This window comes from Ursus maritimus, unplaced genomic scaffold (assembly GCF_017311325.1).
Source record: "Ursus maritimus isolate PB19 unplaced genomic scaffold, ASM1731132v1 scaffold_1, whole genome shotgun sequence".
NCBI classification, from domain to species: domain Eukaryota; kingdom Metazoa; phylum Chordata; class Mammalia; order Carnivora; family Ursidae; genus Ursus; species Ursus maritimus.
This window is the reverse complement of record NW_024423343.1, coordinates 86,381,756-86,402,131: the sequence shown is the minus strand read 5'-3', so window position 1 is coordinate 86,402,131 and position 20,376 is coordinate 86,381,756. Positions and strand designations below refer to the sequence as shown.

The following is a 20,376-nucleotide window of genomic DNA, read 5'->3' as shown; positions in this document are numbered from 1 at the left end:
CTATCTGGAAGGGTCTTTAGAAATTTTCTACTTCAAAATGATAGTTGTTTTCAGATAAGTAAGTTGAGACTCAGAGATGTAACCATTCTCTCAAGTTAAAGTCTAAATTTGGTTACATTACAGCTGCATGGCCATAGATGAGTCATTTAATCATTTAAGAATGCACATTATTTATTAAATTAAGAATGCAAGAATGGACTTATTCCATATTTATAATATTGAGGAATCAGGATTACAAAAAGATTTAGGAAGCAAAGTTAAATAATTGACTTTATCTGTATAGCCTTAAGTTTTGTTTTGTTTGCAATGCATTGATTGAAATTTCTATGGAATGCTCAATGGCTGAGGACATGGTCCTAAAACTCATGGCTCAGAGGTTCCAACCTTATAATCATGACATTTAATTAGCTATGATGGAATCCTAGAAACTGTACCCTAGTGTTACTCACTTTCTTCCTAGTGAATACTGTTAGTTATGAGTAAGTCTGAAGNNNNGGAAAGAGAGAAACGAAGTCTAGAAGATAAAACACACGTAATGACTACCATTACCTTGGCTAATTGAATTTAAATTAAAAAAAAAGACAAAATGAAGTTTCATATCCTATTAGGAAAAGGCTAAGCTTTGCCATCATTTACAAAATTTCTATAGCACAGTTATAAAATTAAAAATTAAAATATATAAGGGGAAGCCTGAGTGGCTCAGTCAGATAAGCTTCTGCCTTGGGCTCTCAGGTCATGATCATGGGGTCCTGGGATCTAGTCCTGCTTCAGGGTCCTTGCTCAGTGGAGAGTCTGCTTCTCCCTCTCCCTCTACCCTTGCCCCGGCTCATGCTCTCTCTCTCTCTCAAATAAACAAATAAAAAAAATCTTTAAAATATGTAAGATATATACAGGTAAATAAATATATAATACACAAATAAAACATACATATTTATATATTTCTATGTATAAGAATAAAAACTTAGTTATCAAACTAAGCAATTTTGGCTCCGGGTCTGCAATAAGCTCTGTTCACTAGAAGATACTGATTATATATTAATTATTAATCTCCCCCAGGACAAAACTAAAATAATTATCAAATAATTTTCACTTAAGAAATTATATCAAATTAAATATGTATTTTTAGAAAATAAAATTCAGACAAAAGTAAGTTGCAAATAATTTTCATGTGATTATATGCATCTTAGAGAAGAACATCTTGTCAATCATCATCATCAATGCCATCATCGTCATCATCGTCATCATCAGAAGCATCACCATCATCATCACCCTGTTAGTAGCAAGCATCTATTGAGTATTTCTTACGTGCCAAGAACTATTAACACTAACATACATACAGTATGTATATATTCCTCACTAAAACCTCATGAAATAGGGCAGAGCAGCTAAGAGGCTAGTAAGCAATAGGAACAAGATTAAAACCCAACGTAACTCCACAGTACATACCCTTTTCACTTCATTAATAACAGGTGAAATGGTACCATAGGACCAATGCTTTTGCAAAACAGACTTGTGTTTTACAGATAAAGCAAGCTAAAGCTAGCCAAGACTGAACCAGCTTTTAGGTCTGATAGCAAGAGAGTAAGTGAAGGAAGGCAGAGGGATCTACTAAATTTTTTGGCTGCCTCCTAGAACTGTTCTTAATAGAATTTAAAGGTATTGTATAACACTGTGTTTGGCGGAGGAGGAGTTGAAGAAGCAACTTTGATATATATGGATTTTTTACTCACAGTTAATTTAATCTAATCTGGATTGGAAAGGCAATATAACTTCATTAAAACCAGATTATTCCTATCTACCTGATAAAAATGTGTTCCAGATTTCTATCAAATGGTATTCATGCAGTTTGAATCTTTATGGTAGATACCACTGCAAAAGATAGTAAGGACTTCCAGATAGGTACCTCTGATTCTTTGCAAATACAAAGCTTCAATTATATCCTACTGTGATAGCACTTGACTTTTTGGTTGTATGGGAATGGGCCAGGACTTATAAAAATAAGTATTTATCTGTCATTTTTCTTCCAGGTTACCTCAAAATATAAAATACACAATAAATTGACATGCCCTAAAACAAAAAAGGATAGTCTACAACCAGAAATCTAAACAAATGCTCTAGTTTATTTTTCTCAAAAGGAATAACCATGATAATCAACATGTCCATCACACATCAGCAAACAGTATTGCTCTGTTTTGGATGTTCCCTGAAATATAGTTATCAGGAGTCAGAAGAAATGGTTACACAACTGAGTTGATCTCTTGCCCTAGAAGACAGGTATATTTCTGATATTGTTAAAAATGAACTAATATTCCCTGCATATTTTGACAGTTCATTTTCTAACATGAAAACAAAGTAATGCTTCCAAATCTCATCCCATGATGAAAAAAAACTCTGATTCATAATATAATGTTAAATAATACAAAATATAAAGTGTACTAGAAATATTAGGTATTATTCATTACCATTCTTACATAGCTAAAGCAAATGAACTTAAAGGAAAACATAATATCATGCAATTGAATTATATGCAGCTATGAAAATAAATGAATAGGGAAATGTTTGATTTGGGTATAGGGAGAATATTGGGAGAAATAACTGAATATATTAATTACCTCCTATAACCAGATATTGTAATTGGTAGATTAAAAAAACCAGGGAGGTGGAAAAGTATGAGCCTTCCAATAGTCAATGTTATTTACTTACAATCAAGCCACTGTTTGCTTGCCTTTTTTCTCTGCCATGGATCATTTTGTAGAAAATTCCGCCTGGATTAAACTGAGTACTCCAAATAATCATATCTCTTTGATAATATACATCCATCCCTGTTATCCTTGAATTATGTTCAATATGAGAAATTTGTTGATGATCGCCACTGTAGTTGAATGGATATATAAAACCCAGGATATCAGTGTCATTAGCAATGTAGAGAACTTGATCTTCAGAGCCTGGAGATTATTATAATAAAATACAAAAATAAAGTAAATTTCAACTAATGTAAACGCAGTAATTGTACTTTTAAATTATCTTGAATTTTTATTCTTAACACAGTTTCTTGCTCAATAAACATCAACCCAATTTATATCATGTTATAATCTTCATGACTGATTTCTAATACACATTCACCTAAACATTTCTAAGAGCTATTGATGTAGGTTTTCCCAGGGCAAAGCTTACCTTATGGCTAGAAATTAGGTATTTGTAGTAGATATCCTTTTCATAAGGAGGGAATTCTATTTGATAAATTGCAATACATTATGTTCTAGTGCTTTGATCCTCAATATTCAGATGCTATATTGTGGACTCATTAAGCCTCAAACATTCCTGAGCATTCAGTTTATGCATCTGAGTCATCATTTTCTTAGGTTAAGAAATGAAAATTAAGAGGGGGAGAGTCTTCTTCTAATATTCATATATCTCAAATATTCTTTTATTTTTATTATAAAAAAGTTATCAATATTTACTACATTAAATTATCAAAATACCAATATTAGGATCTTGCTAGTGGATCCCTGTAGTCTGAAGTTTTGATACCTACAATACAATACTAAAGTCATTTGCATATTGAAACAAGTAAAACCCTAAAGTGAATTCTGAATATATGAATTAAAATATTAATGAAACCATAAAGATTGAATTGCATATACACTATCTGCAAAAAATTTAAAAAACCCAGATTATGAAGTATAGTTCAGCCCTACAGGTTTAATGGTTCTCACTTGGTTATGTTTATCTACTCTATGGCAGGCACTGTGCTAAAACTTTCATAATTTATCTCCTCCTCTTATGGAAAGTAGGGATTCATCTTTCCATTTTACAGATGAGGAACTGAGGCTTAGAGAATTTAGTAACTTCCCCAAGGCCACAAATCAGAAAGAGTCAATGTTAGGGTTAAAATTCAAGTACAATTACCTCTCCAGCCCATACTTAATCCACTATACCATGTTGTTTTCTACCTGTAATAACTGTTTTATTAACATTGTCCAATCATGCCCTATTATAACTAACAATACTTGTTACAAATTATTTAGTAAAAACCAGAGCATGAAAATTCATACCTGAAAAAGTCCCAAATACCTGTTTTTTTAAGTTTAAAATGATATTCCTAAGTAAAGGAGGTCTGAATTAAGGCGTAATTTTATTTTAAAATCTTTTAAATTTTTACTCAAAATTCCATTCTCCTTAAAATGCCAACCTTAACCTGTTATTTTTATTCATTGGTATAATAATATTTCTCAAATAGACTGAGAGAAGGTCATAAAGAAATATAGTTTATATTCTATTACCTTGGCTTGTAAACTTTTCCCTCCTTCTGACAGATTTTTCAAACACAAAAGTGATTTTAACAGTAACCATGTATTTGACAATCACGTCTATAAACCATCCCAGATTACATTAAGAATGATAACAAACCAACTCGGCAAATTAGCCAATATTAAAAAAAGATTTGTTTGTATTTTCAGGCATGGAGTTATTGCTAAAATATAATATGAAATGTCGTTTTCCCTATAAGATATTTATAGCAGTTACAATAGCATTTGAAATAATTGTTATAAACTTACCTTTTGCTATGCAGGTGTTATTCCTTTCCTGAAAATTCTGGTCACACACACATTTATATGACCCTTCTATATTTATACATTGGTGGGAACATGTGCCAAACACCAAACATTCATTAAGATCTAGAAGAGAAGAGCTCAAAATAGCATCATCGTACCCTCAAATAGTGCTTCCATTCTTTCCACATTTAAAAAAAGACAAATTTATTTTTCTTCCTTCAACTTCTTATTTCTATTTCTTTTATTGTCTTTTTAAAACTCTCAAGTATGTGATTTGCTGTGTCATATTTTCTGGCCATAACAATTTTTTACAATAGTTTCATTGTAATAATTCATCAATTGTTTGTACATTGCTTTTTAATCCACTTAACATATTGAAATAGCCCTTTCAAACTTCCCTAATATTTTCATTCACTCAAACACTTCTTGGGTTTCCTTTTAAGACTGCTCCTGATTACCTACTTCCATACCTTTGTACATATCATATAATGTTCTAAAATCCCCTTGCCCACCTTGACATAGAGAATTTTTACTCATCTCTCAAGATCCACCTGAAGTGAAACCTTTCTTTTTCTCCACCAATGAACATCCATCCCATAGTTTCTCTGCTGTTTGCTCTCTGGGTGTTTCTCTCTGACAGCACTGTACATACGATGTTTCCTATATGTGGTCATATACTCATATCTCCTACTTGACTGTCAGCCCCTGGAGGGCATAAATTATTATTAATGTTTTATTGCCTGCATGTTATACAATTCCTGGCAAAAAAAAGTTAAGATACAGATACGCCTGTAACGCACTTCTGGCTTCAGATATATCAAGTTATGTTACAAGAAGGGCTACATGAAATAAACAACAGCAACAAAACCCTGAATGTCTACAAATAAATAAATACATGTAAATCATAAGTAATAAGTAAATAAGTCACAGACAATATTCTGTGGCTTAGCACATGCCTCTAATTTTAATGGCTTAAGCAGAGCCAGCAACGACGTCAGGTGATTCTGGTGAATTACTGCTTTCTCTGTCTACTTTCAGTCAGCTTAATTCTTCTGCTCTTTTTATCATGTTGCCCTAATTATGTAATAAATCTGTGAGATACATCCTTCTTTCCAATTAGAAAATTTAAGCATAAGCACACAATAATAATTATCTTTCATTTAGCTCTCAACAGTGTTCCAAAGCCTCGGTAGTAGAGATCAGGACTTTCCCAGGGACACTTGAATAAGAGTGGCAAGGCTCAAATTCAGGCTTTCTGATTCTGTGTCTCTACTATGATACTTTCTCCAAGCTGAACTTGGGCATTGTCATGATAATTCATTTCTGTGTTTGATTGAAATATAGGGCAAAGAGATAAAGAAAGCTGTATTGTTAGCGAATACTATACCAGGGACACAGCAAAATATATCTTACCAGCACTTGGCCATCAAAAAAGTATTACAATAAATGTATTTGATTTGTTTGACACCTGTAACTTTGAACAGGATGTTATTTGATTCTTTCATTTTCCTTTGATGTGGAATCAAAATTAGCAAAAATCTACATGATTTGATAAAATTTCGGCTCCCTCACATGGCCCCATATTAGCCAGAATCACCATTTTCTCTTCATTTCTATACTAATGTCAGGGTGTCCGGCTCGCTCAGTTGGTAGAGTATGTGACTCTTGATCTCAGGGTTGTGTGTTTAAGTCCCACGTTGGGCAGAGAGATTACTTTAAAAGAAAAAGTATATATGTATACACACACACACACACACACACACACACACACACGTTGATACTATGAGCTTTCATAGGGGGTGGAAGAATCTCACACATGTCCAGTACCTAGGACAGTGCCTAGCACACAACAACTCTTAATCCATTTCTACTTCTCTGCTGCTATTTTCTATAATTTATCTTCCCTTTATATATTCTAATTAAAGTATTTTGGCTCTAACATCACATAGTGATTTCTTATTCTCTTTCTGAGCTATATATAGGAAAAGCACAAACACATTTGAATTCTTTGAATTATGAATCAAAGTAATGTCTTTCCCTTCCTCCATACCAAATCAAATTGCTTTTCCTTACTATCAAAACTTCCTTTAATAAGGATACAAATTTTATTGGAGTGCAGAAGTTACTAATTTGCACAACAAAAATCCTGGATTTGTAGTAGTTTAAAATGAAGAGTGAAGCTGCAGCTTTTATTTGCCATAGAATGTAATTAAAAATACAGACAATTTTGAGATAAGAGTTTTAAATTTAGTAAGTAAATACAGGAAATAGAGCCCATTATTTACAAATAAATATTAGAAAATTAATGTTATTTGAAATTAAAATTTTGAATTGGTTGTGTGTATGTATGTGTGTGTGTTTATATACAATTGATAGAGAGTTTCTGGGGAAGAAATAAATAATCTAGCCTTGGAAATAATTTGCTTTTTAAATTAAAATAGAGAAAACCTAGGGGCACCTGGGTGGCTCAGTAGGTTGAGCGTCTGACACTTGATTTTGGCTCAGGTCCTGATCTCAGGGTCCTGAGGCTGGACTCCATGCTCAGCAGGGAGTCTGCTTAAGATTCTCTCTATTTTCCTCCCTCTGCCCTTCCCCCGCTCTTTCTCTCTAAAATAAGTAAATAAATCTTAAAAAAATAGAGAAAACCCAAGCTGTCAGTTTTCAGTGTTCCATGTTAATGGACAAATAAAATGCCATGAATAATTCAAACAAGTATATAATTCAAAGTGTACATAAATATGACAGGGCCACACTTCTTTCTTTTTTGGGTGAATATAATTAATTCATTTCAATAATATTATTTTGATTGACACAATGCAAAAATCACTTTTCTTTACCCAAGAATAACATGGACAGCAGAGAAGGAAGCTGGTAGGTGAAAGCATTTTACAACTTGAATTTACCCTAGACAAGCCAGATTTAGACAACTTAGGTTTGGCTCTAATCACAATTATACCAATTTTATTTATTTATTTATTTATTTATTTATTTATTTATTTATTCATTTTAAAGAATTTTATTTATTTATTTGACAGAGAGAGAGCTAGCCAGTGAGAGAGGGAACACAAGCAGAGGGAGTGGGAGAGGAAGAAGCAGGCTCCCAGCAGAGCAGGGAGCCCAATGTGGGGCTCCATCCCAGGACCCTGGGATCATGCCCTCAGCAGAAGGCAGACGCTTAACGACTGAGCCACCAAGGTGCCCCACAATAATACCAATTTTAATGGAGAAACTGGCTGTATTTTATGGCTTTCTAGTTAAAGCCCCGATGTATGTTATATTTACCTATAATTTATTATGAGAACCTGGCTATCCTACCATGCCCAATTTTTAAATGATCTTCAGTAAGTTGACACAGATTTATTCAGATCCTGTCTTTGAATTTTCGAAGGCACTCTTGATAATATAAAGCACTGTTTGAGACATGGTGTTAGGACAAAAGCCCACAGTTCTCTAAAAGTGAATTACCTATTGCAGTACCGCAAATGCCACAACTCAAGAGAAATGGGTCATCATAAACATGTTCTTTCATGAAGTGCCTCTAATTCTCCAATAGTTCCTGAACCAGCAATTTTGTCATTTGCATTTCAAAACAGAGTTGTAACAGTACAATGAAATTCCTGCAGGTCTGAATCTGCTATAGAAAAGGCTTTGTAGCCTCAGAGATGGTTAGCTTAGCCGTACAAACAAACAGGCTCTTGACCCCGGGGACTTTCACTCTTGTAGGTAAAACGGTATCCCGTAGATACACACCAATCTGATGAAAATCAATCCCATGTCATCTCACAATTTAACAGCCTTGTGAGTCTTTTATAACCTAAAGATTTAAGAGCAAGCTGTTGAGGAAATGTACTATACCTTCACACTGTCTGTTTTTCATGTTTCTCTGAAATCCAGGCTTACAGCGACAAAAAACAGATGTTTTTATTTGATTACAATATGCATCATCTCCACATGGATTCACATTATCTTCACAGGTATATTCAATACCATCAAAACTAATATAATTCTAATTCCTGAAGTGGGAGTTTACCTTTTTTCTTAATTTGAAATTATATTTATTATTCCATAGATAACTCTTTGAATTTACAAGACTATGATCTTCTCTCTTTATAAGTCATCATTTCTTATAAAAATATAGAAGCAGATAAAAAACTGAGCTCATTTACATTGAACATAGTTTAGACCAAACTGCTCAGAGCTGATATTTACAGCTGTTATTGAAGATCACTTTGTAGAAGAGAGTCGATGTTTCTAATGACAGGCTATCATTACGATGGTATGATGTATGAGTACTACATCCTTCTCTAGGAACCAAAAGGTTTCCTAGAAGCTACCTAGAGATGTGGGCATTAATTGCTAACCTAAGTTTAGTGTTCAGGAATTCAATAAAGGGTACTACTGTGTTACTCAAACAAGTAGGCTAAATTATCATTTCTTAAACTTTTTTAGTTTGGAAATATATATGAGGAGCAACATGCTCCAGTGGTCATGGCTGTTACACAAGTTAGGACAGACCGTTTGTTATTTGTCATTCCCAGCATAATAGTTGCAATTTTATAGCTTTATCTCCCATTCCAGAAAACATTTTAGAATGCAGATAAATGAGAGGAACATTATTATAAAAATGATGTTGATTAGCTTTATTTTACTTACATATATCAAATTATTTTGGAATATGAAAACTTTGATCATCAGAATTGTAACCATTATTAATCCCCACTGACTCTTGACTATTTCGTAATTAATTAAAGTACACCGTGAAATTATACCTCAGTTGAGGTACATGTCGCCATATTGTGGGGGGTAATGCTTCATCAACCCAGTGAGGAACAGCTCTGATGCATAAATGAGAAAAAGTGAAAGACTCTATAAAGGAAGTATTTTATGACTTTTATAAGTAATCTGAATTTAGAGTCATAAATTTGGTTTTTTTTTCTTAATACGAAAAATTAGATATCAAACATTAAACACAAAAATAACCAAGGTCTAATAACTCAAGTATCACCACACTTCAACTGAAATAAACAATGATGTCTTCTTTAAGAATAACTTGCAATGGATTAAAATCTTAAAACACTGAATAAATTACTAAGACCTTAATTATTTTTCAATGAAATACCATTGTTTGTATGAATCAAAAATATTAAATTTGTATTTTATAAAATAAAATATTAAGGGATATAAATTTCTTTGCTGACAACAAAGTCTGTAATTGGGTATTAAGATCTCAGGTTCAGCTCTAATGAGGATACTCATTGTGAAATCGATCTTTTCCACCTCATGCTTTCTGATATTAATTTAAGTGGCATTCTAAGGTTGCATTGGCAAGGGCTTACCAAAAAAAAAGTACACTTAAGAACGTTTTTGAAGAACAGTATTTTTTCGCATCAGTAGAGAAAATTTTAGTCAAGTAGAAGTAGAACTTGAACTTGCATGTTGCTACACTTTAACAGAAAATAAACTCACTTATTCTGCAGCCTTGTTCATCTGAACCATCTCCACAGTCATCAAGTTGATCACACTGGAGGTCCATGGGGATACATTTTTTATTGCTGCAAGCAAACTCATCTTTTTTACATGGTCTTGCTTTATATGTAAGCTTACCTATAAAGTCATTAAAAATGATTAGTGCTTCCCAGAATCAAAACAAATTTATTGAGCACATTAACACATTCAAGATTCTACTAAACATTATGAAAAACATGGCTCCACATTCCTTTATTTGAAGCTCTTGGGCCAAATGAAAAAATTAAGAAATTCTGGACTTTTAGAAAAATAACAGTGTATTTACCCTATAATAAGTAACGTTATATTTCCACAGGAAAATGTTTGAATATTCACCCTAAGTGGCACTTTGTTCTTAAAGTAATGCAAACTGCTTCGGACCAGTTCAAGTCAGGGTTTGTCACCAAATGATTTTGCCACATACATTAGTAAAGCCTCTGGTTTTAAAAGTTTTGTCAATTTCAGAATTGTGAAGAAGGAATTGTATATACAGACACATACTCTTTATTAACACTTTCCCCTCAAGGAACTGTTTAACAGAGAACATTTTTAAACCACTGTGTTTTTTCTTTCATGCAATATTTTCTGAAATAAACTGTGTATAATCAATGGAGATTTACAGACTAGTAGAGACTTTGGATAAGGCTGCACAGCTCTACTATTCAAATGTATGTTAGGACATTATTTTCATACCTTGTCAGAAGATCAAGTACCTGAAAAAAAATACTCTCAGACATGCCACATGGAAAATACTTCTTTTTAATTTTTTGAGCCCCAAAACCATTGTATTATCTTGTAGCTGTTACTGAATCAATTATTTCACATTAAACGGATTTACCACCACAGTGATCTTCATCTGAGTTGTCCCCACAGTCATCAATCCCATTGCACATTTGCTCAGGCTGCAGGCATATTCTGTTATTTCTGCATCTGTGAGGTCTTGTCGGTGGGCAAAGAAATTTGGCTGAAAAAAAAGAAAAAAGCAAAGCAGTTCCTTTGGGTACACTGACTTATGAGGAAACCCCTCCCCCCCTTTTTTGTTTTGTTTTGGGTTTTTTGCTTTTTTGTTCCCTTCTTTTCAAATCCATAATCAAGCTTTTCTGAATATCTTTTGTGGTGGAAATTGCCTACATGTAGGTACTAGAAAATGAGTGATAATAGAAGCTATGATCCTAGTTATTTATATTAACTACAGAAAAGAGTGCACAGCTGAAATGAAATAAAGTAAGAAAAAGAGCCGAACTTCATGGTCTCATTTCCAGATGCCTTATTTTAGCTGACTTCACTTGGTGTTTCAAATTAATTTATGCCTGTGGTTTATACAACATGGCAGGACACTTAGCTATTTGAAAGAGCAATTTCACACAGAATAGAGCTTGAGCAAGCATATGTTACAGGTCCAAATTTGAAAATAGGTCATCCTGTGAAAAAAATGTCCCAACAATACTATAACTGTGTTTCTTACTCTGTATCTCTGTAAACGAATGTGTAAATATGTATTTGAGTCACATAGGTGATCTTTGTTATTTATGTTAAATATTTGTGGGTGTATGTGTATGTGTGTGTGTGTGTGTGTGTGTGTGTGTGTGTGTTTGTGTCTTAAAGAGACAACAGTGAAAGCCAGAGAATTTTACTCTTGTCCTTTCTATCATTATCTAATCTGAAGAGTTCCACCCCCAGAGTAGGAAACATCTCTCATGACACTTTATCCTTACTTATAGAATACTCCAGGGCTCTTTCATTGGTTTCCTGATCTTCTCACTCTTGAATATCTGCTGATTTTCTCATTCATTCTCATGGATTTACTTGGTGGTATACCCTTAAGACTTTCAATTCACTATCTAACTCGAGTGTCTCACAATTGATTATAGGACATCCCCTCAGCAATTTAAATTCAATAAGTTCAAAACTTCATTCTTTATCACCTTCCTGTGACTTCCTTTTCCCCAAACATAAGCTTCGTGTTATTTCCATGGTTCAGTTAGTAGCACATCAAGGCTGCAAGTCTGGGGATATTCTAAATGCATTCCTCTTATTGACCTTTAACTTTTACTAGTCAACAAATCCAGCTAATACAGTCCCCAAACTTGCCTTCTTCTCTCCAGCTCAACTCTTCATTATCTCTTTCAGAGAAAACCGCAGTAGAAACCTAAATATCTCTGTTTCTTTGCCCAACCTACGCTATTCCAAAAGGCACCAGAACAACCCACCTTAGACATTAATCTGATCATCTCTTCCATAGTTTCCAGCATTTTCAGAATAAAATTTAAGATACCTCACATGGCAAAATAGACTGTTCATTATTTTGTCCATGCCACTCCTACAGACTCATCCCTTGTCACTCTTAATATTCGAGCAATACGACTTTATTAGCTCCTTAAATCTGCCATACTCCTGCTTGCCTGATCTCCTTGGTTTAATTGAAATCTGGTTCCCACTCTAAGCATAGTTCTTCCCCTTTAGGTCTTTCACGAATATTTCTTAAATTTCTCAAACCTCATGTTATCTTATGTTTAAATATACCTTAAGTTCCTACTTTAGCTTTCAGAACTTTGTTACTGTATCTTCACATTCTATTTTTAAAAATAAACTAAAAACAGGGGCGCCTAGGTGTCTCAGTCGTTAAGCATCTGCCTTCGGCTCAGGGCGTAATCCCAGGGTCCTGGGATCGAGCCCTGCATCGGGCTCCCTGCTCCGCTGGGAGCCTGCTTCTTTTTCTCCCACTCCCCTGCTTGTGTTCCTTCTCTCGCTCGCTGTCTCTCTCTGTCAAATAAATAAATAAAATCTTTAAAAAAATTAAAAACAAAAACTATTTTAATTTTGATGGCCAGTCATTTGATTATACATCTTTCTTATTGCTATTTTCTCATCAACCTTGTAAACATCATCCCCTCCCCAGTTTACTAATCACTGTAGCACCTTCCTTTGTCATTATTGATCTCCATCCAAACTCATTTCAACATCCTAGATGACTTCAACATCCATATGAACAAACCAACCAATAGCAGTACCTCTTAGCTCCTTGAGTTTTTCGTACCCAATGATCTTTTACTCTATTTCACCTAAGTCACCAACTAGCTTAGAAGGTTGTGAAGACTGGTAGATTTCAATAAATTTCTCTTAATGTAGCTAATGACATTTCATGTTGCTTGCAGATAAGAACACTAACTGATCCACATAAGTGCAGCTGGATATACTGTTTCCTCCAATTGCTATTTACAAAGTCACTAATTTGAATGTTACAAATTCTGACCAGTATTTCTTACTTTCCCAAATTTTTAATTCAACCAGTCTCAGTAAGTCCTTTTTCTGTCTTAGGTGAGACTTTAGCTCAGTGATAGACCTACCTTTTCCTATTCGCTAGTGTTTTTGTCTTTACTTCCCTCTCCATTGACATTAGATCCCATGCTCATCTTTTAATTTACTCACTCGACAAATATTTATTGGTTAATTATTATATGTTGGACACTGTTCTAAGAATTCATTTAGAAACGCAGTTTAGTACAAATAATCTGGATTATCTGGCCTTTTTCTCTTTTTCACTTAGTTATCTAACAAAACCCTAAGCTTAGATGAATAAAACCATCTGCTATTCCAACGTCTGGACTCTGGGAAGGCCAAGAATGTTGCAGATGATCATGCACAAGACCAACTGACATCACAAATATGAATATTTATTAATGCCAGAGAGGCTCTACATATTACTTGGAAACCATATATATCTATATTTATATATAGATATAAATGCATATATCTAGATAGATAGATATGGACATAGATACAGATATAGATAGCATGTCACTCTCTTACCCTTTGCAGTAATGATTCAAATCTGCATTCTTTTCAAATTTTCTTACAATAACAACCTTCCATATTCTATATATGGATATACTTCCTAGCGCATACATAAAAAAGTAGAAATAAAACAATGGGGAATTTGTTATCACCTCATGGTATGATTGCACATCCACCTGCATCTATAAATAGTCTATCAATTCATGTCAGTATTTTTAATAACAGAGAAGGGGTGACTACTCTTATCTAAAACTAAGTTTTCATCTGCTCTGAAACTCATTGTATCCTGCCTTTTCAGGAACGATTTCATCTTTCCTGATACATTTCATTACCTTGGTATTTCTTTTGCCATACTTTTTTTTTTTTCTAAATTATTTTGTGGTAACTTACCTGAGTTTATTCCAGCTGCTCATGTTTATTTAGAGGTTTGGTGGCCCTCAATATTCTATCCTAATTCCCTTCTTCTCTTATGCCTTATTCCCACCCAGCCTAAATCTTACAAATTCCGTAGTATTCATTACCCCATTTTATTCTGACTCTCAAGTTTATAATTCTAAACCAGCTTTTTAAGCTTTAGAACCAAGTATCTAGAGCTACATGAAATCTATGAATGTCTCCTCAAATGTATCTCAAACCAGACTTTTAATCTTTACTTGCAATATGTTTCTTCTTCCTATGTTCCCCACGTATTCAACTCGACAAGCACAAACACCCTAGAAATTATATTTAGTAACTTCTTCTCCCTTGCCCCATATATCTAATTGTTACTTAATCCAATTTATTTTGCTTTTCAAATCACCTGTGTATATTTGCTATCACTGCTATCATTATCTTAACCCAAACTAGTGGCATGGCTTGCTCAGAGTGCAGCACTTAATTATCTTACCTAGCCTTGTCCCTTTCTATCCAATATATGTAAAATATAAATATGACTATATGCCTGTTTTGCTTAAAGCTTTTTAGTATTCTTTTTTAAAATAATTTTTAAAAATTTTATTTATTTATTTATTTATTTATTTATAGAGAGGGGGAGAGAGAGAGGTCAGGAGGAAGATCAGAGGGAGAGGAGAGAGAGAATCTTAAGCAGGCTCCAAGCTGGGTGTGGAGCCCAACATAGGACTCGATCTTATAACCCTGAAATCACTACCTGAGCCAAAATTAACAGTCAGGTGCTTAACCAACTGAGCCACCTAGGTGCCCAAATTTTAGGTATTTTTTTTTTATTATTTTTTATTTATTTATTTGACAGAAAGAGACAGCCAGTGAGAGAGGGAACATGAGCAGGGGGAGTGGGAGAGAGGAAAAAGCAGGCTCCCAGGGTAGGAGCCTGATGCGGGGCTTGATCCCAGAATGCTGGGATCACGCCCTGAGCTGAAGGCAGACGCTTAACGACTGAGCCACCCAGGTGCCCCCCAAATTTTAGTATTCTTAATTACTTTTAGGCTAAATCTAAAAATTCTTATGAAGACTCTTAAGATTCCAGATTCTTTGCCTCTTCAGTTTCATCCTAAACCAGTATCTACCTTGTTCTGTACTCTTCAAGCACATGGGTCTTTCAGTTCCTCCAGTAAGCTATGGTTTGCTCTGCCTCAGTGATGTCAACATCTTGTTTCCTTCGCCTACAACATTGTGTCATCCACCCTCCCTTCACCCCATCCCTTTCACCTACTTGGCAGAGATATATCTTTCAGACTCAAACTCAAATATTATTTACCATAATCCAAGATTGAATAAAATCCCTGTTCTATACTTTTATAACTTACTCTACTTTTTCTTCAATGCACATATCATAGTTTGTGACCATATATTTTTGAAATGATTTGAATCCCTATTCCACTGAATTCTCAGTTCTGTGACATCAGGGTCCATGTCTGTTTCTCTCATCATTATATTCTCCCAATAACAGTATCTAGCTTAACAAATATTTATTAAATAAATGAATGATACTTTTTCCCATGCTGTTCGTAATGCCTTTGCTGTCTTTTAATTCGGATCCTTCAAGCTGTAGCCTTCTGATTTCCTCCTTAGGCAGAGTTCCTCTTATTCCTCTCCATCTTATCTGTACCCTTTACTTCATTTCACCATTGCTTGAAATATAATGTATGAAAATCTGATTTGTACAATCAGAGTAAGATCTTGTCAAAGAGAACCATGTGCTGTTCTTTTTTTCTTTTTTTTTTTAATCCCAATTACTTAGCACAATCCCTGATACATAACAGCTTGACTCGATGTTTATACTGATGACCTAGGAGAATGTAAAAACATGCACAGACTCAAGCTGGTTTTATTTCAGGTTTTCCAGCAGCTGTGTGGCATGTCAGAGAATCACTTCCTGGCCCTAGAAACGGTCCTGGGGGTGTGACTATGGAGTCTCACATGGTTAATTCGTTAGCAACCATTTCCTATTCTACTCACTAGTTGTATGCTAAAGTAGAATAAAGGATATATATATATATATATATATATATATATATATACACACACACGCACACACACTTTATAAAAATAATCGGTTTTGGCTTGATATTGATAGATAAACTCATATTTTTCCATGTATTTTAATTCAGAAACAATATAATCTCTGGTGGTTCTCTAGAGTCCATTGTGTAAGATTATGTAGAACTAAAACTGAAACTTAGTTATGTCTCTCATTATTTGTGCCTACAGAGAACAATCTCCAAAGACTGTCATTTTTAAGTTTTAAATCCTTTTAAAAATACAGCTGCCTCCTTGTTTTGGGCTTTTTATTCAATTGTAATGTCAGTAGTAAATGTCATCATCTATCAAAAAATATTGGTTTACCTTGGTGTACCAAATAGAACAAAGAATATAAGCATATACACTCATGCTATGTTTTCTTTAATTCACCTGATGTGCTACCTAATTATATCCAAAGTAGTAGTATTTTTCTTTAAATTAGAGGTAAAATACATTTTTACTAAGATTAGATACAAAGAAGGAGAATGGACTAAAAATGTTTGCTATCTGTAAGAAATCCTTTACTTTGGTGATATAAAATTGGACATTTATAATTGATGGCTGCGTAAGTACACTCCTGACAATTACCAAGAGTCAAGAACACTTGAATTTGAAGAAGCAATAACTTTTGTTAAGATTTTCAGATTGAAATGTTATATAACTCCTAATTTCAATTCTTTCCCTGGGTTTAAATATATATAAACTATATTAATATATTTATATTTATAACAGAACATATATGAAGAAATAATATATAATATATTTAAATATATTGATATATTTATGTAATAAAATATATCAATATGCTTACATATTAAAATATATCAATATATTTACATATTATCTCCATATACATATATATATATATCTCCCTTCTCTGAACAACATTGGTCTCAGTAGTGGGTAACTTGTTGAACTACATGATTTTATTATTCACATTTTTTCCATGTACTTATATCTCCAAAAAAAAAAAATGTTTTAGCCTAAATGACCAATTTGGTACAAAGCTAAAGTCCTTAAACGAACCTTACACAATTCAAAAGTTCAACTACTATAAATCCTCCCAGACAGGCCATAAACTATCTTTTGAGTAGTGTTGACATGTGCAAGTTAAGATTTAGGGGGCATCTCTGTAAAGTCACCAACTTTGACCAGGGTATTCTCTTATTACCTGAACAAAAGCTGGGTCTGTATCTACCTCACCCCAGGATGGTCGACTTTTGTGGTTTGCCTCACTGCTTCATTGATTCATGCCAGTATGTTAGATCTGGAGATGAGAGTATAATCTAGACCCACGTGAAATGACATACCACACATATCAGGGGCTTCATCAGAGTTGTCTCCACAGTCGTCTTCTCCATCACACACCCAGAAATGTAGTTTGCAAAGGGAATTATTGCACAGAAACTCATCTGCTCTACATATATTTCCTCCTTTATTTTAAAACAAAACAGAAAAAGAGACATAGACATATAGCATAATTAATGCCAGTCAGCAGGACACATATTCCTCTAATTCTTAGCACGGTATCTAGTTTCTCACTTCCTTATACATTTTTTTTCCTATACAGTACTAGGGACAAGCAGTATCCAAACTTTTTTTTTTTTTTTTTTTAAGTTACTCATGGTTTACTTTTCAAAACAATCTGATACTACCAGGTATATCATACTTCCTTCAGAAAATACGGGTAAGATGGTAGAAGAAGGTTTTCTCAAATATAAATTATCTTCCATTTCACATAATTTTATGTTACTGTAAAGAAACTTAGATTTTAAATAGTATTAATTTTCATTATGAAAATTATGTTGTTCTGGAAAGAAAAGACACTTCTAAAATTATTAGATAATTCAGCTATATCTGGAAACTGACAAATTGAATCACTTAAAACAGAATAACCAATAAAAAGTTTTTGAAATCACAGAGAATCAGTTAATTTTGTAACAGAATCAAAAGTTGGTGATGTGGTAAAATATTACAGTCATACTTATAAAAATTGTACACTAGTGTACCTGATTTTTTGTGTATTTCATAAATGTTTGCATTTTTCTCTTTTCACAATTAAATAGAAGGCATCACGAATGCAAAGATATGCTCACTTAAAATTAAATATACCTATCATATGCAAAGGAACCAAAATACTAATAGCTTTGGTTATATGTCCAGATATGTAATCATATATAGTGGAAACTGCAATGGTTGGGAAATTAGGTCCTTCCTTTGTCTTGCTCTGGACAAGTCTATTAATTTCTCTGGGATTCAGTGTCTTCCTATGTTATAAGAGAGGCATGGCCAAAGTGATTTATAAGGTCATATTTACAAGCAGTACCTGGGGAAACAACACACAGTAACTTGATGGGAATTCAGAATTAAGACAAATAAGATTGTTTTCACAAAATTTCACTACCTGTTTAAACCTCATACATTAGATAATAAATATGGCTTCTATATTAGATAGATTTGATGACTAAAGGTATTAACATATTTGAAAGTGGATATGTTTATTAAAACATGGGGCTGGGGAGTGATAGTGCTCATCTTTGTGAGACTAGAACATTCCGGAAGGAAGCATTGGTCATTTTGTGGATGCACTTCGCAGGGAATAATAAGCCCAGGCTTAATGAGGGTCAAACAGCTCATCTTGTTGAGTTTTGACTTGTATACAAATCTTTAATAATTCATTTACAGTAGCAAAGATTTATTTTAGCAAATGACAGAATGAGATTTGGATTTTAGCATGTTAACACTAGCTGGAGTGTGGAGAACTTGGAAATGAGGGTAGCAAGCGTAAAGTCAAGGCTGGGGGAAAAATACCAATTTGAAGAGGGGTTGCAGAAATGATGGTACGTGATTTAGAGTAGCTACATTTGAAAGTGCTTCAGGAGGTGGAAACCTCAGGATGTGATGGCTAAAAAGATGAAGGCAGCAAGGAGAATGAGCAGCCAAACATAGTCCTCTGTTTTTGGTTTATTTAGACCATTTGGGAATGTTGGTATTGTCCAAAAATAAGGGAATACAGCAGGAGGAGCAAGCTTAATAGAAATAATGACACAATTCATTTAAAGTACTAGTAAGACAGCCATGCAGTGATATTTAATAGGATAGTGGCTAAATGTATCTAAACTATAGGCTAGGTTCTGAGCTGTAAATATAAAATTGGGAATGATCAGAATGTAGTTGTTAATTGAGATTTAGAACAAAACAGAGGAAATCAACATTTAAAGACTGGATAGATAAAGAAGAGTCTGCAAAAAAGACAGAAAAAGTAGCCAGAGTTGTTGGAGAAATACCTGAACAATGTTCCAACAAGAAGGTAGTAGTTAGCACATTTATATAATGCTAAGAGAGGAGCTTCAGTGAAGTGGTGGTGGGTGGGTTTAGTGAAGTGTTTGCAGTTGGTTATCATTAGATGAAAAAGTAGGAGTTACTGTAATCATCCATCCCTTTCCAGGAGTTTGGCCTTAAAGGGGAGGAAGAATGAAGGAAGTTAGGTGAGTAGGAGAGCTTGGTTGCTTGTATGAAGTGAAACAGATATCTGATATACTTAAGTGCTTCTGAGAATAATTCAGTAGACAGAGTAAGCTTGAAGATACAGAAGAGAGGAAAGGTAATTGATACAATGAATTCCTTGAGAATCCAGAAATTGTGAAAGATTTGAGATCTCAACTAAAATAAAAGGATTATCCTTAGACTGGAGGTGAAACAAGTCTCCCATTTCAAGAGTGAGGAATGGGGAAAACGTTAGGCTAGGCACAGCAATAGGCAGATTTGTTAATTTGGTGACCAGTTGTTGAATAAAGCTCAAGATCTTTACTTCTGTGAAGTAAAAGGTGAGGAAGAAATTCAACTTTTTAAAAACTCGATAGGGTTAATTGTAGAGAGAGATGATTAGAGAAGACAATAAGGGATGTATAGGTTGATTGCTTAGAATCCTAAATAATAGCTGAAGCTGAGGCCAAGATGTTATAGTGATAGCAGTCTGAACAGTTCTAAGAGTTCCTGCAAACATGCTTAACACAACAGACATATCCTACATCGGCATCTC

General features: G+C 33.9%; 1 protein-coding gene across 1 annotated transcript in view; it reads right to left on the bottom strand.

Moving 5' to 3' along the window:
• The window catches only part of LRP1B (LDL receptor related protein 1B), a 1,456,161-nt gene that overhangs the window by 105,008 nt on the left and 1,330,777 nt on the right, over window positions 1–20,376 (bottom strand). Inside the window, exons 71-76 of the mRNA XM_008695867.2 lie at window positions 17,645–17,767; window positions 10,900–11,025; window positions 10,019–10,160; window positions 8,412–8,551; window positions 4,560–4,679; window positions 2,704–2,945 (exon numbers count right to left, since the gene is read on the bottom strand). Of these exons, the coding sequence (XP_008694089.2) occupies window positions 2,704–2,945; window positions 4,560–4,679; window positions 8,412–8,551; window positions 10,019–10,160; window positions 10,900–11,025; window positions 17,645–17,767 (893 nt within the window). The remainder of the gene's footprint in view (window positions 1–2,703; window positions 2,946–4,559; window positions 4,680–8,411; window positions 8,552–10,018; window positions 10,161–10,899; window positions 11,026–17,644; window positions 17,768–20,376) is intronic.